General features: G+C 41.1%; 2 protein-coding genes across 4 annotated transcripts in view; both read left to right on the top strand.

Annotated features, from left to right (window-relative positions):
* Window positions 1–70: 70 nt before the first annotated feature.
* On the top strand, window positions 71–800 carry LOC108674239 (putative uncharacterized protein YHR217C). Its single transcript, XM_018162177.1, has 2 exons — window positions 71–181; window positions 432–800. Exons 1-2 carry the CDS (start codon window positions 71–73, stop codon window positions 798–800), a joined length of 480 nt encoding a protein of 159 aa, XP_018017666.1.
* A 2,066-nt stretch (window positions 801–2,866) lies between these two features.
* The window catches only part of LOC108674309, a 32,874-nt gene continuing 13,390 nt past the window's right edge, over window positions 2,867–22,350 (top strand). For 2 of the 3 annotated variants that reach the window (XM_047882255.1, XM_018162251.2), the window contains exons 1-11: window positions 2,867–2,938; window positions 10,306–13,153; window positions 13,529–13,745; window positions 14,424–14,624; window positions 16,014–16,135; window positions 17,292–17,655; window positions 18,086–19,334; window positions 20,091–20,276; window positions 20,471–20,755; window positions 20,933–21,026; window positions 21,538–22,030. In XM_047882255.1, coding sequence (XP_047738211.1) covers window positions 10,372–13,153; window positions 13,529–13,745; window positions 14,424–14,624; window positions 16,014–16,135; window positions 17,292–17,655; window positions 18,086–19,334; window positions 20,091–20,276; window positions 20,471–20,755; window positions 20,933–21,026; window positions 21,538–22,030 — 5,993 coding nt within the window. In that variant the 5' untranslated portion in view covers window positions 2,867–2,938; window positions 10,306–10,371. The remainder of the gene's footprint in view (window positions 2,939–10,305; window positions 13,154–13,528; window positions 13,746–14,423; window positions 14,625–16,013; window positions 16,136–17,291; window positions 17,656–18,085; window positions 19,335–20,090; window positions 20,277–20,470; window positions 20,756–20,932; window positions 21,027–21,537; window positions 22,031–22,350) is intronic. The other variant, XM_047882253.1, reaches the window with a different exon arrangement.

Raw genomic sequence — 22,350 nt, 5'->3', positions numbered from 1 at the left:
GTTTCTATAGGAATCGTAACTGTATCGACGAGTCGATGTTTCCGCGACCGGTATTGTTTGAAAACGTCATATGGCCGCTGTCGTCACGACGTTCCTGGAGTGCAGACCGTGCGCCCTCACCAGACCGAGCGCCCTGACCATGACTGACTTCAGGAGAACCAAGACACAAGATCCCTCTGACGTCAGCTTAATTACGCTCCTTACATACATCGCAATCGCTGACCCTTGCATGACGCTGAATTTCTGGACTGATTTCACTCCCGATAGGCTCACCTGGACTCCTACGTATACTGCTCGATGTAAACAACGCTCGCGTTGCACATACCTCATCGCATTAAACAACATTCCTAATTTTCTCAACACCCTAACTTAGAATTAAATTCACAACTTGATAATTCGTCCCTGAACTACGTTTTGTACACGCATATCAGCAACCCCACACTCCCGCATTACAACTACCACACTCCCGTATCCCAACTACCACACTCCCGGATCCCAACCACCACACTCCCGTATCCCAACCACCACACTCCCGTATCACAACTACCACACTCCCGTATCACAACCACCACACTCCCGTATCCCAACTACCACACTCCCGTATCCCAACTACCACACTCCCGTATCACAACTACCACACTCCCGTATCCCAACTACAACACTCCCGTATCCCAACTACCACACTCCCGTATCCCAACTACCTCAACTACCACACTCCCGTATCACAACTACCACACTCCCGTATCCCAACTAACATAACCATAACTCAAAAAGCGTTTAATGGCCAAAAGAGACGCTAGACGTGTACGAAAGTGACGATTTTGATGCACCAAAAAATGTAAAATATTCAAGAGTGTTGAAGAATATTTCGAACACTTCGCTACATTAGAATTATGTAAAGTAATAAAAAATATGAGAGCAGAGGTGGGCCGCATATAACCAAACAGAAAAAATAACGCGGACCGTACGCTTAGGTTAAATTATTGCAATTTTCAGGTCAAACCACAATTTAAAATATTATCTTAAATTGATATATTATACGCTTCAAGTTGGTATTTTTATATATAAAGTTAATTTAAAATATAGTAACATATATGTTTTTCATCATTAAATAGTGTTCTTTGTTCTTTCACGTTGTTATTGGTAATTTGAATATTTATTTGCATAATTTACATATATTATCTCAATGCAAGCCTCTAGCATTTATGGTGTTATCATGCAGTTTTCCTGCGTTTTACTATTTTAACGAATGGATATACAGACAGTTTTAGAACTACGGATCTATTGAATATTTTTATGAATAGAGATGGATAAAAGATACATTTAATTAGGTATTATATTGCTGTGAAATACTATATCTCTGTAGTTAATGCCGAAAATTGTTTCATTCCAGTCTATTCTAATTATAATTCTACGTTATTTGTTTGAACGAGAGGAAAAGAGCATCAACTTGACACCACGCGAGTTGAATAGACGAGAATGAAACGAGAGGAAAAGAGCATCAACTTGACACCACGTGAGCTGAATAGACTAGAATGAAACGAGAGGAAAAGAGCATCAACTTGAGTAAAAGACGAGCTGTTGAGACCAGCAGGCCTGTGCTGCACTGGGTGCTGATAGCGTGCATGGCGAGGGAGCTTCAGATTGAGCATCTTCTTAGGCAACTACTTAGTGAACCGTCAGTCAACTAATTAGTGGACCGTCAGTCAACTACTTAGTGAACCCTTGGTTAACCACTTAATGAACCGTCAGTCAATTAATTAGTGGGCCACCAGTCAACTAAAACTGCAATAATTTTTCTTTAGCGTAGTCAACTACTTAAAAATCTTTTTTCGGCATGCAAGCAACCAAATAATTTCTTAGTGGTGGGATCTGATAAGCACAAAACTTGTGGTGCTTGTCGATAAATCACCCATGAAAAAAATCACCGGAAAGAAAAGTTGTAAATTTCACTACAATTCAAGTGTATCGACTGAAACACTGAAGAAAGCTAGGTAGTTTGATTTTTGCCAGCTGACTGGTATGTTGGGCATTTGCCATAAGATTAGTCTCAACCTCCATGATATATATATATAAATTTCACTCGCAGCATTGCTATTGAAATGTTCCATGGGAATGTAACGGGTAATAATAACTAATAAACTTTTACTCTTCAATCATGTAAAAGTCATTGCAAATGCTTATAAATATAATGAATATTTGCCGACTTGATTAGGGGCATAATATGTAAAATCATTATATTCACTTTTGCTATTTATTTAGGACAGATAACTGCTGAAAAATATATTACTCAATTAAGTTCCTCTGTGTTTTGGGTGGACAGTCTAACATTCAGTTCTGATTCTAGCTCATTAGCAAATTTGACATTCTTACCTCTTCATTGGATGAAAGGCTGCAACGTCACGTGACATACTTGCAGCCAATCCCCTTGGCTTATGCTTCTTCATTCACGCAACGAAAGCGAAAAGCTATATTGTTTTTGTATCTACAAAATAGTGAGCAAACAAATCCAATGAAATCTTCTATTGAAATAAAAAATAGTATGATAAAAAAGCATGGTAATGACGTGGTTTTCTAGAGTTTTATTTCAGTTAGAACTACATTAACGATGTAAGCAACTTGACATTTCGTAAAATCTTGAACTAAAATGTTGTTGCAGATTATTCATAATTAACGCAGACAAAATTAGCTGATAATTTTGAAAAACTCGTGAGTTATTCAAAGATGAGAATTATAAAGGAACATCTTATCATCCAACACAATGTTAATACTTATCGTAGCATGCAATGATCGATATACTATTTTTCTATTGACTTTCACTATATGTGCAAGAGATTGAGGAGTGCAAAAGTTCCAACATTGTCATCCCTGTTGCTGTCGAGTGAGGTTAGGGTGTCTTTTTAATTACTGTATTTTATCAATATCCACTCACTCACAGGTTAGTTTGAACTATTTTTAGTTATTTATAATGTCTATTTCTTGCATATATTTGTACTGTTAATCACTAAGTCATGAAAGTTATCGACAATTAGTCGTCGAATGTCTTTGTTTTCGTGGGTCGCCTTGTCAAGGCTGCGAGCGCTCGGAGTCGTGAGACTGAGGACTGGTTTCTGTAACTCGGTGTCGCGTCCTATTGATATCAACATAATAATTTGTTCCTTTTCTTTTATAATTTGTTGAGCAAATTTTACACTGTTCTCTGTAAATATAATGCAAGACCGCTAGTGCTTGCCATATTCGAGGTTTGGATTTTTTTTTTTGGTTACGTACCGAGTTGTCCGAGTCTCCGATTTCTTGTGATGATATAATTTGTACCTGCGCTTTTAAATTAAAATAAGCCAGTTTTCTTCTGTTGAATGCTATTGACAGATTGTAAAAAAACCATGCATTCTAGTATCAGTTGCATTGACTAGCTTGTTTTCATTTAGTTGTTGGCTCTTTTGTTATGATACCTAGTATGGGATGGAGAATTTTAACTACTGGGGGAGGTTACAGCGACTGAATTTGTACTCACTGCAGAGGAGACGGGAGAGGTATGTCATTCTGTACACATGGAAAATGATAACCGGAATAGTGCCAAACTTCGAGAGCGAGACCTTCAAGATTCAGACATATCACAACGAGAGAAGGGGGAGACTGTGTACCTCCCCTGCAACACTACCAGCGGCGAGAAGCAAGCAACAGCATCGTGCATCAGGTGGCCCAAATGAGGGCGGATGAACGATAATCAGAGGCGGCGATCCATCGTGGCCTGGGACTGTTGTGTCCCAAACAAATACTAAGGATACTAAGGATACCATTTATTGTCATTGACAAATAACGTGTAAAAACGTGTAGCTACCTAAATCATAAATGTATTGATAGCCTAGCCTATCATCAAATAAACAACTTTTATTTCTAAGTTTTTGACAGTGAACTATAAAAAGACAGCTTATGCTGCAATGCTCAATAACTTTTTTTTCTTTTTTGGATGTCATCTTAATGTTTGGTTTTCTAAAATCACTAACAATATTCCATTTTAATTTCCATATAAGTTATGATGTAAAAATTATATGGTACATGTGAAAGTGTTTTAATTTAAATATTTTTCATAATTTAATGCTATTTTCTATTTCAGGTAAAAAGTATGTGTACATATTTCTGCCATGACAACATATTATTTGTACATATTTCTGCCATGACCATTTAATAGCCTAATTGAAAAATATTAAGAGAGTATCTTCATCAAGTGAAGCTTGCCAAAAGTTACCTTATTATATAAACTGGAAAATTGTGTGGTAGCTACAACCCTTGATGCCTTGAAGCGTGTATAATAATTAGGCATGTGCTAGAAATCTGATTTTCTTGTATAAAGATAATGAAAATTATAAATTTAATAATATGTGTTTAAAAATTTATTTTAAAGACAATACTTCCTAAGAATCCATTGTCTCTGATGTTGCACATAATGAATTTCTGATTTTATTTTCTAATAATAAAAAATACAAAATTTTAAATTTTTTAATATAAAAATGATTTTTAAATTTTATAATATAGGTACCGGTATAAAAAATTAAAATTTCAAAACTATTTATTCTGTCTGTTGATTAATGTATTATCTCTGACTTTATGCAAGTCTGCAAAATTTCAGATCAATAGGACAACTAGAAGTGTGTTAGATATCAATTACTATAAGATTTGTAGCAGACAGACAAACAAACCAACAATAATATGCATTTAAAAATTAGTTTTTAAAGACAACACTTCTAAAGAATCCAGTGTCTCTGATGTTACACATGTACAATGAATTTCTAAATTTATTATCAATCAATAAAAATAATAATTTTTAAATTTTATCTTCAAAATTAAAAAAATTTAAGTTTTGCAAAATTATTTATTCTGTCAATTGAATCATGCATTGCCTCCAATTTTATGCAAGTATGCAAAATTTTAGATTCATTGGAAAGGTAGAAGTGTGTTAAACATTGATTATAAGATTTGTAGCAGACAGACAACAAGAAGTGAAGTTAAAGAGAAGCAAAATTGGAAAAATATAAAAACATTAACTTGTTTGTGTTTTTAAATAAAGACCAAAACATAAAGAAAATAGTCACAAGACTAGAATAAAACATCTGGATTAAAGCTTTGACTGTTGGTGGGAAGGGAGATGAGGTGTGATTGAAAAATATGAATGGTATAACATTGTCCAAATGTAGAATTGAATGAAAATTTTCATGTTCTTCACAGTTTTGGCACATAAAATGAGTTTCTTACATCTGAAATTTGCCCCAATATCAGGAGTACCGTAAAATGGGGTAACTTAGACCACTTTTTTTCTTATAAATGATGCCATTTTCTTACTAGCTAAATTAAACTTGAATTGAAACATGCAAAATACAGGTCTATACTCTAGCTTCACTCACCATAAATTGCTGGCTCCTGCCTCTCATAGTCTTTTGCAAACTTTTTAAATCTTTCTATTGTGTTATGTAGCCTCAGTATTAGGCCTTTAATGCCCATTGACAAAATTTTTCTATGTCAAATAGTTTTTGAGTTGTGGGGTTTTTTGTAAAAAAAACCAAAAGTGGTCTAAGTTACCCCGCCGGTCTAAGTTACCCCATTTTACGGTACCTAACAATTTTATTTTAGGCTGGGGATATTCAATCACTTAGATATAAAATATACTATTAAATATTTCTACCTTCACAAAAAAATGAAAATGCCAACATTATTTTAGAGTGGGGACAATATCATGAACATGGATGCTCCTTTCTACAATCCATACCATCATCACATCTAGAGATGATGCATGGGGGCTTTGCTGATCATGCCTTAAATGATGATTAAGTTATATCACCACATCTCTGCGATGGCTGTCCTGGGCTTGGGCCTATGTTGTAGTTGGTTGTTGTTGTTGTTGTTGTGGTTCCCCGGTCTCATTTTTACAAGAGACCCCCTCGCGCAAGTACGACACCACCGACAGGGGGTCGCTCCAGAGCTGTAGGGTCGAGGTTATATGGTGGTGTTGTCTGAGATCCTGCCAGAGCAGACATTCCAGGAGAATGTGAGTGATTGTGTGGGGAGCTCTCTGGCAGGATGGGCAGGTGTCTGCGTCTGCTTGGCCTATTCTGTTTGCGTATGTTTGTAGTGAGGGGTGGTGGCTGCAGCGCAGCCTGGCTAGGTGTACTCTCTCCAGTCTAGAGAGCTGTGTTTCTGTGCTGCTTATGTCGGGTGGTGGGTGCCCAAGGACTTTGTTGTTGCTGGCCAGCTACAGCGTTCTAAAGGCCCGTTTCCACTACGGGACTGATTCTGAAGGATTGAGATTGGACTGAGACCAATAAGCCACATGGCTGGACTTGAAAACTGGCATGCGCGTTTCCACTACACGCCTGTGCTGGGATCGAGACTGACGTGCCATCTGGACTACCGCTCTGTCGCGCGCGACATTTCAGTTACCCGTTGGCCTTCGAAGAGGGAACATACTGACGCTCTTGCTTTAAGCTGTTGTCACTGTGCGCAGGCAAAGGCGCAGGAGGAAAAAAAGATCGATTTGGTGCAAAGAATGGCTGTTGAAAAGGTCTTCAAGAGGTAGTTATGGACAACTGTTTCAAGAGTTATCATCGAGAGAGAGCCATTTCTTCAGTTATTTACGAATGCCTACGAATATTTTCTATTACATCCTCGATAAAGTAACACCATTAATTTCTCGCGAAGATACTCACCTTTGTAGGAGTATTTCTGCTGGCGAAAGACTCAATAAGCCTCTCAGTAACATCTCTGTTCCAGTCTCCGTCATGCGACATTGCAAAGAAAAGTAAATGAACAGTACTTGTGTGTAAATAAGGTAGGAGCAACAGTCACACACAATCTACTCAGACTGCAGTCAAAGCGACACTCCCGAGATGAGCAGCTTGAGCGGCTCAAAAGAATGAACACTGCTTCATTCGCCGATGAGCCCGTGTTGATGGTCCGGACAGCTTCAGTCTGGGCTGAAAACGCCAGTTTTTCAGTCGTCAGTCGCGCAGAGTCTCATAGTAGAAACGGGCCTTAAGTGTCATAATTGTGTGTAAGTGTTTTTTTTTTGTGCTGGTGTTGCCTTGGGGTGGGGGTACTGTATCTAGTATGTTGGTGTAGTATCTGTGTGGGGTTTGCACTATTTGTCTGTGTGTAGGTGGGTGGTTGCATAGGTAGTGGCACGGGTGTTGTGTGTTGTTTATGGCTGGTGTAACCTGGAGCAAAAGTTGTGTTGTCACCAAGCTACTTTTTGATGAAGAAGTCTGAAAAATTTCAAGAGACTTTACAAATGAATTAGAACCATTAGTATTGTTAGTACCAGTATTAATTTTTCTGTCTTTAAGCAAAAACCAAAATTTGAAAGATGCACTCTCTGCTTATAATGTTTATGAAGCCTGTAAGTGCAAAGTCAACAATACATGAATCATGCAAATGCGTAAATTAAAACATAGTATCATAGACATATGCCATGCATCAAAAGTACTATGGATCTTAATAATGACAAGGCAATATAACAACATTAGGCATAATACTCTGAGAACTTCTTATTTTTTTGCTGTTGGTCCTCACAGGGTGGACTTAAGAGCCCCTGGGCATGGGGAAAGGATGACTGTTGGGTCTGAGAGCCTGTGGCTTGTGACGTTTTCAATATAGGAAGGCAGTCAAAACCTTCTTATGAGAGGTCAGTTAATGTGAAGCTTGGTGCAGGATTATGTAGGAATTTAGAGAAGACGTGTATGAGCAAACAATCTCAAGTATAAGCTGTCTTCTGATATAGTGCAGGAGGAGAAAGGGTTACTAGTGCAACACCCTTCCTAACACTTGACACCTGAAAGAGACATTCAGATGACTCAAATTTGCTAAAACTAGAAGCAAATATAACAAATGTGACACCAGTTATCAATTGAGTGAATGTCAGTCATGCTTATTTACATATGTACATGGAGCCTTGCAGCACCTTCCTGGCTTCAAAATGACCTTCCTGGCTTCAAAATGACCTTCCTGGCTTCAAAATGAAAGAATCAAAAGATTTTCTGTTGCACATCATTATAGTTACCTACCCCCAAAAGATTACAGAGTGTAAATTGTACATTAATGTAACCTACATTTTTTTGTATTTTTTTTTGTCTTGGCCGTGCATGACGTTGACAGTCCAGAAGAAAGTGTTGTATCTGATGTGTTGCAGGTGAAACATTGTGTTGCAATAGTGCAGTATCTGGTATGTCATTAGCTGATACTATGTATTCCTGCCATTTCAATGTAAGAATGTAACCGTCCTACACTAACTAGGCTTTGTGTTATAACAAGAGAAAATGACTTGTCCAAAACATTCAAATTTGTTCTTTGGATTCTATGAGCCAGGATTTTCCATTCACTTATTCTATTTCAATAATATTTTCTCCAATGAGTAGAATTCCATGTTCCATAGATTAGGTATTCATAAATAATGGAGCTTGTAAGATAATTCACCCATGCTGTTGCCTTTGAATAATTTTTAATGCAAATTAATTGAAATTATACATTTCAATGGCAGTATTTGAAAATAACCCAAGAATTCATGTTCTTGCCAGAAATTTTTGGTCTACCTACTCAATATTTCATTCCAGTCATGAAGCATATATTAAAATTTAATGCAGAGTAAAATTTTTACTTTGAATGAGACAGCCGAGTATCAGGAATAGCTTCGATGGTTAGCTAGGTTTTTTCTACTTTTTTTCTAGGTTTTTTTGGTGTATTTAGAGCCTCCATGATACCAATTTGTTGCCTGAAAGAAGCCAATGTATAATCATGGCAGATGGATGGTGCTGATTGCATTTATTTTCAATATGGCCAAGGCCAATAATTGATATGGAAAAAAAAGTTCTGCAACGTATGCAGAAATTTACTCAAATTTAGACTAGCTACAAACAATGTTATTTCATGTTGTCAATATATTAACTGATACTGTTTGAAAGTGCAATCCCACAAAAATAGTGATTTAAGTTCAAGTTCTCTTGATTGAAAACTTGATGGTAATATCTAGACTCCTGCGTCTCGAAATAATTTTCTCGAAATGAACCGGGACAGACGAAACGAGACGAGAAAATTCCGGGAAAAAAATAACGGGACAGAGGGTAAAATTTGTCCCGGAATAAAGGTATGAACCGAGACAAGAATTCTGTCCCGGACTTTAAAACTTGTGTCCCGGTAAATTATGAACCGGGACGAGACAGACAGATTTGAAACGAGACATAACGAGACGAGACAAGATTTGTCTTAATTATTTAAGACTAAACAAGTTTTTCGATTACGATACGAATCATTTCAAAAACATGGGTTGAAGAATGACAAGTTTGCCCTTTATTGCTAATAGGGACATAGACAGTTACAAGTTAAATTGAGTTAATTGCAGATTTAACATAAATTAACATAACATAGTGGGTGATCTCGGCGCTGAAGTGTAGGCCTGATGTGGCCTGTCGCCGATTCTTTTCCTTTTCGTGCCTTGTTCACAGAAGATCTAAAATCGTGTCATTTCATTTCAAAGTAGCGCTGCCCAGCTCTGTATAAATGTATGACAGTAAGCCAAAGTTTACACCACATCAATAATTGATTAGTCTCGTTATGTCTCGTTAAAATGGCTGTAAATTCCGGGAAATTTTAAGGTACCTATTTTAACCGGGATGTCTCGTCTCGTCTCGGTATCGTCCCGGAATTCCTACGGAGGGCTGAAAATTGTCCCGGTTTTTATTGCGAACCGGGACAGAGCCTGTTGTCTCGTCTCGTCTCGTCTCGGATTAAAAAAAATGCCAAACGCAGGAGTCTAGTAATATCTTGATATTGTATGTATACCTATTTCTTCACATTCTAATAATGATACAAGTACATTTTAATACGAGTACATTTTAATATGTTCTACACCAAAATTTCTTGCTTATTTAATGTGATGCAATTATGAAATAAAAAAATTGATTGCCACTTGAATTAATTGATTGTCTTATGATAGCAGCACATCCTATTCTGTCCACTGAGATTTAATTTTCAGCTGCTGTAGCATCCATTTCACTACTGAATTCTTATTAATTCTACTAATAGACTGAATATTTTAATTCATTTCTCTGGATTATTAGTAAAAAATTACTTGACATGAAGGCTTATGAATAATCAGTGCGTAAGAATTTTAAAATTGGATTTAAATTTCAAGATATGAGATGTGTTTTACTTCATATTTATTATTTCAAATACAAGTGTTATTTTCATTGGATTTATTATTCTTTTATACCAAACACTGTTGGTTTTGTTTCATCACTAATGACTTTTGTAATTTTTCAGTGTCTTGTGGTGAGCTATGAACTTGTCAGACCAGCATGGGTAGCAGTTGTCTAAAGAAAGCCCAACATGCGCAGTGGAAGCAAGTCCAAAAAATCCCATGCACGGAATAAATTGAATCAACAGAATAGTGGCACTGCCACTTCTTCACTTATTTCTGGCACTGCTACTCCTGGCAGTTCATCAACTGGCTCGTCTTGTACAGGAACGCTCTCAGTTACGAGTCAAACAAAAGGTGGTAGTGTTGCAACAGTATCAACCTCCACAGTTACAACTGCCACTAGTGTCCCTGCTCCTGGTGCTAGTAACTCTGATAAGAGCACCACCAACAACTGCAGTGATGACAGCTCTGCAACGTGGCAAGTAAATGGCAGCTGTAAGGGAATGTCTAGCAACAATGGCAACAACAGCTATGGCAAAGAGGACAAACCTGGCAATCATGGTGCCTGCAAGTTGCCAAAGAAGAGGAAGTTTGATCCTGCTGAGCTGGAGGGCATGCAAAATGAAGATAAACCCACCAATAAAATATTAGTTGTCTCTGCTAGCCAGGTCCCTGATGGCTCAGGTCTCATCCTGTGTGATGGTATTAGCAGTCATGGCAGTGTTACTCCCATCACTTCATCCTTCTCTGCACCATCCAGAAACCCAATGGTGGTGCGCAGCAGTAGCAGCGGAGTAGAGGATCTTACCATCAAGGCTCCAACATCGGCCAGCATCTGCTTTATGCAGAATGCTAAAATCATTGCTAGTAATGGATCAGATTCCCATGTTTCTCTCCCTGTTGATATGCGAAATAGTCAATCTGCTGCACAGACTAGTATTTACTCACGAAGTCAACCTATTGCTTCATATGTACAAACCCAACCTCTTTCTCTTGTATCTGTCAACAAACAGCCATCTGCTGCTCTTTCTATTCAGTCAAGCATTGCCACTAGCAATGGCTCATATGTGAGTCGCCCTCGAACTATCAGTGCCATTGAAAATGCAACCCCATGCCGAGCTGTGACCCTGGTACAAACTGGTGACACCAAGACTGTACATTTCATCAACCAGCCACCTGCTAGCCAGCATTTGGAAAGTGAGCGCATAACTCACATGCATCAACCTATAGTTATCAAAGACAATTCGGTTCAAGTGAGTTTACAGCAAGGAACTATTCCAAGCAAACAGATGATCATTACACAATCAGGTTCCAATGTAATACATTCTTACGTTCAAAAGCCAGTGCATTCCACTCAAGTTTCTTCCATTCCAAGTTCATCTCCTGGTGAAGGCACTACAATGAGTTATCACCTACAGCGGCAATCGTCTGGCACGCTTCTCGGTCCTACCGTCACTCTTGCAGATGCTCATTCCCCTGGAGGGTTAGAAACTGGCACAATATACCAGGTGCATCCCACTCAAGCCAGCCAGCTTGGCTCCCAACACATCATTGTGGCCAATAGAGCTCCAGCTCAGATGCAAGCTAACTCGCAGCTCAGGAGCGACAGAAGCAGTCAGGCGACATCTCCTCCCTTGCAGCTTACACTGCAGCATCAGAGCAAGGATCAGATGAAGAGTGTTCAATTACAACACTTTGTTCAGCAACACCCTGTACAATTAAATCAACAGCCACATCTGCCTCAAAATATTCACCAACATTTAGCTTCTGCTCAGCAATCCATTGCTCGGCCAATTCCTGTCCAGCCTGTTCAAGTTCAAGCCAACATTCTGGCTCACCCCACCTCTAGAGCACAAGGCCAGATTGTGAGGGTGCCGCAGCAAACTTCACAACTCCTGCAGCAGCAGCAAATCATAGCAGTCTCGAGGGGGATGGTGATAGCATCAAATGCTGGAGTGACTGCTTCTCTTTGCACCGACTCAAACGTTCAAAATAATTTTATTGGGACTGGCACCAACAAAAGGCAGTATTCAAGTACGGGTCTGTACAAAACGACATCATCAGAAATGACTCCTATACGTTCTAATTCAAGCCTGAGGAATAAAATAACAGGTACTCCTGAGATTGCGTATAGCTCAGCCACTGGGCGAACCCCTGTCAATTTAAGTGACTGGGTTGGCCACAGGATTTTGGCCAAGAGTGGAGGACACTTTTACCCGGCAGTGATCACGGCCATTCAGAGTGTGTGCGATATTGTTGTGCGGCTGGACCACAGCCCTGGCAAGGAGCTGGTCTACACCAACGTGTTCAGCAGTGCAAAATGTGACGTGGTGAGTGACTCGGTGCCTAGTGTGCAGCAGCTGCTGGAGGGCATGCGGGTGGTTGCACGTCTTGACAAAGATCAACAAATCTTTGTTGAGGGGGAAATTATTGAGAGGAAACATTCAGGGGGAAGCATTTTATACCAGGTGAGGATTGCCACTTCCCATGATGGAGGCAGTGAACAGGAACTGCAGCTCATGAGACCACACCTGCGTCTTCTCCAGCCACCATGGTGGGAGGACTTGGAGTCTCTCAATTCCCACATCCCAAGCCCTTTAACTCCTCTCACCCCTCGGCCGCATTCGTCCAGCGCATATCCTCATCCCAATGGTGCACATAACAAGCAGTCTCTTGCTGCTCAGTATGGCGACCAGCAGCAGCAGCACTCAGCTGACACAGGCTTTGTGAGCTCAAGCAATAACTCACCATGTGACCGCACGAGCCTGACACAGCACCACAGCAGTGGCAGCAGTAGTGCTCATCTCAGCAACACCCAGCACCACAGCAGCAGCAGTGCCCACCTCAGCAACACGGCGACGCCGTCCGCAGCTGACCTTGCCCTCGCCTCTTCAGTCCGACGCCCGCCTGACGAATATGAAAGTGATGACGAACTCAAGCGGGAAGACATTTCTTTCCCATCAGATTCTGGTGAGATTTTACAACTGCTTTTATTGATCTTGTAACTCGTTTTATTTGGCCCTTCATGTTTATAATACTTTGGTAATAGTACAATTGTTTGTGTGTTACGTTACGATTTTGGGGCTTAATGAAGTTTCCTGATTCAAGTACTTTGCATTAGGTTCTGTAAGGGAAATGTATGTTCTTATTTACAAATCATGCTGACGATCAAATCCTAGTGATATTCAAATGTCCTTTCTTGTAATTTACTGCATGCATTTAATGACATGCAGTAAATCTCCAGTAAACGAGACCAATTCAACCTGATAGACTTCTAGAAACCAAATTCAATTATTTACAACTGCCATCATTCAACCTTGTAACCACATAATTTTCCTGGTTTAGATCAACACCACTTCGGCAACCTACACCGGTCGCTGTCACTGACCCCTGGGGCACTTGGAGGGGCTGGTGGGGGAGGGGCGCGCTACCTGGAAAGCAGCAGTGGGAGCAAGAGTGGCGTGTGTCGCAACTCCATGCACAGTCGGGGCTCGACTTCCAGCCTCATCGAGCACGGCAGCAGCGGCATCGCTACTCCCAGGCTCACCCCTGTCACTCCCAGGTGCTGTCACGCTCTATCCTGTGCCTGTCACTCCCAGGTGCTGTCACGCTCTATCCTGTGCCTGTCACTCCCAGGTGCTGTCACGCTCTATCCTGTGCGTGTCACTCCCAGGTGCTGTCACGCTCTATCCTGTGCCTGTCACGCCCAAGTGCTGTCACGCTCTGTCCTGTGCCTGTCACCCTCTATCCCTGCCATGCACGCGACTTGGCTGGTAGTTGTTATCTGTACCCACCAGTTCATACATGCACCTTCCTGTTCTTACCTGCAGCCATCTCTCCCTCATGGCCTCCATTTGTCATCACCTGTCCCTCCCTCTACACTTATCTCTGCCCCCTCTCACCTGGCGTATTCGGCTTTGTACAAAGCCCCTTTCAAATTTTCCTGCTAAATTTATATCCCTTTTGCATAGGTCATGTTGAAAGATTGGATGCATACTTTGCATTACAAAAATTTTAAAATTCGTTGACTTCATTAAATTTCCTTCTTAGATTTTATTATCAAAACAATATAGAAGGAAAAGATAGATTTTGTTACCAAATAGTCCCTCGACTTGCAGGCCGCTATTTGATGTCCGTTTATGTAGGCACTTGTTCTGGAAGCCAACTTTTAATGATGTTGTATTTGATGTTTTTGCAGGCTTATTGCAAGAGCTTGTTCTTAAGTATTCTTGTATTACAGGTCTGGGACAGGCACCCCGTTGTATCGCAAGGGCGAAGTGGTTATCACCCCCAACGGCGTGCGCAAGAAGTTTAACGGCAAGCAGTGGCGGCGCTTGTGTGGCAAGGAGAGCTGCAACAAGGAGAGCCAACGCCAGGGCTACTGCTCCCGCCACCTCGCCATGTATGGCAAGCAGACGCGCTCTTCGGCGTCCTTTGCTGGGTTTGTTATTATTATCTATTGTAGCGTCATGCATGCTTCTTAGTTTTACCGGGGCTTGGGAGTTCTTGCTTTCTGGGTTCTTATCCATGAATTTTGTTGAGGTAAGTTACACTTTCAAACTTTTGGTTTTGATTTATCGAGCTCATTTGTTAGGGTCTATTTTTTCATTACTAGTATTACTGCTAGGAGTTAACCTGGCCCTGCTACAAAATGCTAGGTAGTTGTTAACTTGGCCTTGCTCGGGATTATTATTCCAACACTTATTTTGACCATAGGTTTTTAATATTGCAACTGAAGAAGGTTAATTGAATAAATGCCTATTCAAGCCCGTATTTTGTGCGGAACTCCCATTCAACCTCTTTATTTTAAATGTCATTTCCGGACTAAAATTTATACCTACCAATGTGAAAATCACAATTCAATTTTTTTATCTAATTCTCAAACCCTCCAAACCCTCACGTAAAATAACTCACGATTATCAAATCCCGTTGCAAATTTTGAGAGTAAAATAATTGTAACACTAGCAAGACCCATTCAAACTCTGTACAGCTGAGAATACTCATCCCAATACTAGCTCAAAAAATTTAAGGTAATTTTCATTTTGAATTTTTAAATAAAGATTTAATTAACCAAATGAAAACGTACATTTGAAATTTTTATTATAATCTCCCTTTGCCCTACTTCTTTCTTTTCGCTTCATTGCACTGATTAAAATACAATTTCAAGCCTTGGTCATATTCCGACACGGTAGGTATTGTAGATACGTGCTCGTATATTCAGTGTCAGGCTTCAAGCACGCGTGCAAACAGTCAAACTATCGCAAGTCTCTTCAATATTTGTGAAAGTTTGTTTACGTGTGTGTGTTTTTGAAGCCTGGTACCGCAAATATGTTGGGTTTGTTCGGGTGCGAATCCTTTAATCAGAATATATTAGAGAATTAAAATTGGCTTTTATTTGGGACAACGAAATTCTAAAATGACAGGAAGTATCTAACCCGGGAAACACCAGGCTAGCCTTGACATTGTCTTGATTGACCCTTATAGGAAAAATTTATTACTCTGCTGGGCATGTCGGGTAATACATTGCTGTGCGAGGATTGCCATACAGCAATTTTGGTCATTCCATTTGACTATTTGAACAAATTTTCTGTGCTAACACTTAAAATAACTTAATAACTGATTGTACTATAAATTTTTGGTTGGCTTTAAACTCCCTTTTTGTTTCATATTAGTCGTTGGTCAAGTCGATGACGGTTGTGCCGCGATGTCGGCCTCCCTCCATGTGTTTGTAGGCCTCCTTATTCACTCGAAGATTTTATTTGCATAAGGTATCAAGTTAGCTCACCATAAGGCCCTGGATTTATTATGACGGTTGCTATTGCTGCTACAGGAAAGATACTCCGAGTTCTGATGCCAACTGGGACGCCTCCAGAGACTCCTGTGATACGTCTCCGCATTTCTCCGCTACCGCCCTGCGCTCTCAGGATGAGACTGAAGCTGCTAATATGCTCAGTGAGTTCAGCTGTGAAATATCCTTCTTTCGTGAATAGTTGGATGCTTTCCAGTTGATTCTTTTTAATGTTATCTTGATTGTGAGTTAGGTTGAGCGTTAGGAAAAATTGCTATTGCAATAGTATTAATAGTATTGCCACTGTATCCCTGTAGACCACCCACTGTATCCCTGTAGACCAGCCGCTGTATCCCTGTAGACCAGCCACTGTATCCCTGTACACCAGCCCCTGTACTCCTGTAGACCATCTACTGTACCCCTGTAGACCTGCCATTCTGGTCTGTCAGGGCGTGGTAGTCCCATAAAGATTCAGGGTATCGGCGCCCTCATTGACTTCTGATGTCTCGTTAGCCCATTTGTTGAAAGAAAGTAATTACATTGAAGTTAAGGTGAAGTTTTTCTTACACATTGTAGCCATATACCGCCGATACTCAACGAGTCGATAAGAATACAGTAGAAACCATATTGGGATCATATCATATTATTGAAATGCTGCTATGAAGCTATATGCAGGAAGATCCTTTGCTTATTTCTTGCCATTCATTTACTTGATTATCAATACTAAATTGTATTTTACTCTTTTTGCAAACCTACCATCTCTTTGCTTAACGTCTTTCCTAACACTTATTTTGACCGTGCCCAGTTTCTGATGACCTTTTCCCTACATTATTTAAGACTGATGAAATTTATGGGTGCTGGATAAATTCAAATTTATTTCTCTCAAAAACCTTATCACATATTTTGCGCTGATGATATTCAGCTTGTTTGTATATTTAGTTGCTGAACTCGTTCTCTCCGCCGTGAGTTCGTGATAATGCCAACACTACCAGCTGCTGATTTCTCATCAGTTCATTTGAGTTCAATTAGGCCAACTGTGCCGATTGCCTTGATAATGGGCAGATCCAAGATCCTTCTTTGAACTTGACGTGCTTAATACTAAATAAATGACTTAATGAATTTAAACACTTGAGGCCTGTCATAGAGGTGAATGGCCGAAAATCTTGGCTTCGCATCGCCCAGTGAAAAAAAATCCTGAAACCTCAAACGTGATTGGGTGCATGGAACCCAAATATTCTAAATTCCCTTGCACTAAGCATTGGAAGTCGGACCTAGAATAGACCTCTCGCTGACACGACTAACCTCCTGGTTTCATTGCAGTGTCCCTCGGTCACTCATCCTCCCGGTCCACCACCCCCGCAGGAGGGTGCTTCTCCCCGAACACGGTCTCGCCACGTCCAGGCGTTTCCACTCTCCAGTCGCCCATCACTGTGGGCCAAAAGGCAAACTTTTTCACTCCCATAAACCACCCCGGCACTGCGGGCGCTGTTGGCGGCGGCTCTCTGCATGCTGGTATCCAAGGGGCCAGTGTTAAGTCGCCCGTTGGGCGGCTTTGGCTCACCCAGGAGGCTGAGGCTCCCGGAGTGTCGGGCTCCTCTGTGGTTGTAGGCAGTCTTCAGCACACTGCTGGGACTGTGCGCCACTCCACTCCCGTCACTCTTCATAATAAACAAACTATTTACCGGTAAGTCATGCCGAGAATATCGAACCTGATTTCTCGTACTGTTTAATTTTACTCAATTAGGGTCATAATCTAAATTCTCAGACCTGCTTATTTATTTGATGGTTTAGGAATTTGGACAGTAACATCTAACATGCCCAATGGTGTGTCGCACTCGCTTGTAGTCTCTAAGATATTACAGTTATGGTAGAGTTTTTCCTGAATTGAAGTGACACAATATGTCATGACTAGTCAAAAGTTTAATTACCTACTCGGTTTTCAGACACAAACCAGAGGAAAAATGTCACATTACATTTGTTGTACCTTTCGGATCCTAGAACCTTTCAGATGTAACATATTTATTAGTAATTACTAGATTTTTCTGTTTTCTCAATACTGAAATCCATTCTTTCTTGACTTTTTCTGAGTAAATTTCTATGATTGGTTCGCCCAGGCCGGAGCTGCTGCGACCGATAGCGGTGGACAAACTGCCTTCTCCCGTGACCTCGGCCAATGGTAGCTCCTCTGGCCACACTGTCATCCATTCATCGTACTCCCACTCGCCTGCCAGTCAACAAGCTCTTCATCAACAGGCACATTTGACACAAAAACAACAACAACAGATACAGCTTCAACATCAGGAGCTTGTGCCAGTGCAGAATTTACCTAGCAACCATTCTAGCCACACAACTCATCCAACCATATCCCTGAGTCATACAAGCCAGACCTTAGCATTCAATGCAAGTGAGAACTCGACGGTCGAGCCTAGACTCCTTCAAAAAGCACTGAGGAATTCGGAAGAAGAGGAAAATTGTGTCAACACGTCTTCAGATACCCAGCAGCCGCAAGATCTCTCGGGGTTCCGTGCCTTTAGTCAGTCTGGCAGCTTCTCAACTGTTGCTATTGCAGGCGGGCAGGAAGGCCTGATGCTGCGAGCCAATGCCGTGCCCACGAGGGACCGCACGGCTGCCTTCAGCGTCGTACAGCAGCCTAGCGGCGTTGCCAATAACTGTTCCATATACACCACTGTCCCTGTGTCAGAGAACATGGAAGTCAGGGCTCCTAAAGAAGAGTTTGGCTTGATTGGAACTCCCACTCCCATCACAAATGGAGACGATAACATGCGGGTGTCATCTGACAACCGTGCTTTTGCTCCGATTTATTCTAAATTTCATGACATAAGTCAGGACAACGATGTAGATTTATCTAAAGCAGAGGAGGTGAAGGTGGAGCAGGATGGTCCCAAGTGGGCAGAGAGCAAGTCAGCCCTGGAGGTGGGGGATGAACGACCAGTTTATCAATGGAACCAGCTGGTGCCTCTTATCACCTCGCACGTGTCCGCTAACCACATCGTTCCTAAGTCAGAAATTGAGGACTCCCCTTCTCACATTAACGGAGAAACACCAATCCTAAACGGCAGCGTCGTGAAGCAAAATGACTTTAGTGACGGCGGAGGCAATACTATTTTGGCTCTCAATTCATTAGGAGTTATGAATGCGAATACTGATGCAGCTACACCGGGTGGCGTGTATGCAGAAGGCGTGTCGCCTTCAAGGGAAGGCGTTGACGTCGGGGCCGATGCCGACGATGATGTCTTCTTGACAGACTCTGACTCTGCGTCTGTTGGTTCTGAAGGACAAAAGCGCCGCTCACAGTCACTCAGTGGCGTCTTTCCAAAGGAGGAACCAAAAAGTCCGAGGAAGGTAACCCATTTATTGTTAGTTTTCATCACCATTGATATGCGTGTTTTAGCTTGATTTTTAGTCATCCATTGTAGGTATGCATGTTCACATTATTAGAGGCCACAAATAGGATTGAAAAATGATGTTTGGTTAACACAATAATTCCACACAGTTCAAGTTACGTTTACTGCAATCTTTCAGGTAAAATTTGTTTCTCATTGCGGCTACGTATTAGGAGAATCCCGCCGCTGATTCACACTAAATTCAAGTCTAACTCTGAAACAAAATGAAATTAAGACAAAAAATTATTCTTTCAACATTGTTGGCTGGAATGTCTATTCCTTAATTGGACGACCCAAACTGCGGCAACTCGACTCGATTGTTCAACTGATTTTCTCCGGCTTAACTCAACTCAAGTCTTCATTGAATCTCATTTTACGATTATATTCTAGGAATTTTATGCATGAATTGTTATTCTGAATTTAATTATGATTTACTCTTTTTAAAAGCTCAGCCCCGTAATATGGTCACTGGGACCTTGCAACACTGAAAATGCAGCTTATCAACTCAAATCCTTACTACTTGCCTTACTGGCTGATAGTTTGCCTTTTTATACTCTTGGTTTTAATAAGTCCCCTTTTATTGTAAGCTCAAAACCAATTTTGTTTCAGACTTAATCATGCAGTTTTAAATCAGCAACTATGGTCTTCAAATAATTTCCGTGACTTAGTACAGTATAACCGGAGCGGCTTGCTACAAACTTGGTATTTGTTGCAGGGCAAAGTCGTCGACCACATCCGTCGTCCCATGAACGCATTCATGATCTTCAGTAAACGCCACCGGCCGCTGGTGCATCACCGATACCCTAACCAAGACAATCGCACCGTGAGCAAAATTCTTGGCGAGTGGTGGTACGATCTCAAGCCAGAAGAAAAGCAGAAGTACCAAAGTCTCGCTACGGAGGTAAGTTACTTTTATTTCAACTTTATATTCTCCTACAAGTTTCTTTTCCTAGCCTGGTATTAATCTTCAGCTATATTCCTTGCTTGTCAAATTGTATCTGAATCATCATATGGAAAAAAGTCAAGTTATTTTAAAGGAAAATTTTATTGTTCGTTTCAAATTGAAAATAGAAATATTTTTACAACCATGCGCAGATTAAGGAGCATCACTACAAAGCGCATCCCGACTGGAAATGGTGCAGCAAAGACCGTCGCAAGTCTTCAACGAGCTCTCTCAAGGGTGACCCATCAGGCATGCCCCTCACTCCCGGGGGGCCCAACAGTGATGGGCTGCCCAGTCTTCCCCCCACTCCTGGCGGGCCCAACTCTGCCCCCACGGTGTCCACTCCCTCCGACTGCACCCCCGCCACTTCTGCTGCTCTGGGCATGGATGGGTCCCTCAGCATCACTTCATCTGCTCTACAGAAGATCACGCCTCAGGTTACCTCCGAGACTTGATTTAATTATTCGGTAGTGCTGTGTTATATTCATTGACTTGAGTATTGGTGATGAAAATTATTGTGAAAGGTAATTGGCTCACAGCTCAGTTAAAGTTAATTGGCTCACAGTTCATTCATCAACCGTGGATGATGAATGGATCTTGTCTTTTGTCCTCAGTACGGAAGCTGCAGGCGTGGCTCTGAAATATCTGATGACGACTCCTCCATGGTCATTTGTGAAGAAGCGTCGGCTCTTCAGTCAAAACCTGCCGGTACGGATTGCTCATATAGAAAATTCTAAAAACTAGACAGTTGAAATTCATCCAGAAAATACTTCCTGCGATGAAAGTAGGTGCAATATGAATTTTTAATTGGACCAACGTATATAATCACGGCAAATTGGTCGCACATTTTTTTTACTCTAGTACAATTTGTGTCTAAAGTGTTGTTATCTTGTTTTGTCAATTTCATTTGTGTGGTTGTGGCGATCATGGGGCGTAATCAATCGCAATTACGCAAATTTAAGCACAGAATATCCAAATCCAAATTCGGTTATAATAATAATAATTACCACTCCTTAATTAATTAGGCGTTTCTACGAAAGATTGAAATGCAAGAAACTGCTTTTTCATAATTTTGACTTGGTTCTATTCTAAGCTGTGAAGTGGATTTCCTGGAAAAATTTTGGAAGGCACCTGAACTTCCATCCAATTTTGATGCTATTTATGAGTTTCTGATGGCAGCTTTACATGTAAGATTATTTTCTGATTTGGTTGCTTGCAGCAGCTGACAGTGATGTGGACCTCGCCTGCGGTGAGCGCGTAGACACGGACTCGGAAACGCAGAGTGACACGGAGGTGAGCGAACGACTGCGCTGTCCTCCCTCATCAGCTGCTTCAGGCGAGACGCTCACTCACTATTACACGACTCCAAAGACTGCGTCCGAGGAAACAATATCACAATATTACTCCATACCAAACTCTGCACCAAACTCAACTTCCCTCACATTTAAGCACCAGTTGATCGCGTCCCAGGATGCAAGGGAGGCACAAACTTCATTCCTGAATAAAACGAGCTTGGCGACCTCGTTGCCCACTTCAGTGCAAATCAACACCAACACGGGATCTGTACCCCAGCAGAGTTACTTCGGTAGCGCTACTGTTACCACCACCGCTGCAGGATATACCGCTTCAGTTGGTCAACAAGTGGCGGCCGTTCCTGCCCCGGCAACTGCCACTGCAGACATCACCTACAAACCTAAGCCAATTAAAGGCCGGTCAGTTACCCCTAGTGCTCTTATTGCGTATTATCATTTTACTTGTGTTGGTGTTTAAATTCATAAATTTTCCTTATTTTTAATGAGTTGTGTTGATTGTAGTTAGGATTATTCATTGTTGGTCTTGATGCCCAGTTAGGTCAAGGCACAAAAGTCGTCAAGGTATCATTGTGTTTATACACAAACGCTCCTATTCCATGACAATTTCTAGTGTGGTGAGACAGAGAGATCGTGCGGCCTCATCCAAAGTAATCGAATGGTTGCTGGCTAACATTAAGTAAAGCAGAATAGTCATTAATGATTTTATAAATATAAGAGCA

This window comes from Hyalella azteca, unplaced genomic scaffold (assembly GCF_000764305.2).
Source record: "Hyalella azteca isolate HAZT.00-mixed unplaced genomic scaffold, Hazt_2.0.2 contig10021, whole genome shotgun sequence".
NCBI lineage: Eukaryota > Metazoa > Arthropoda > Malacostraca > Amphipoda > Hyalellidae > Hyalella > Hyalella azteca.
This window is presented reverse-complemented; position numbering and strand designations above follow the sequence as displayed.

Coding starts and splice junctions, on each gene's coding strand:
- LOC108674239 (XM_018162177.1), top strand. CDS start 71: ATGGCCGCTGTCGTCACGACGTTCCTGGAGTGCAGACCGTGCGCCCTC. Junction 182..431: donor AGACACAAGATCCCTCTGAC/GTCAGCTTAATT, acceptor CACGCATATCAG/CAACCCCACACTCCCGCATT.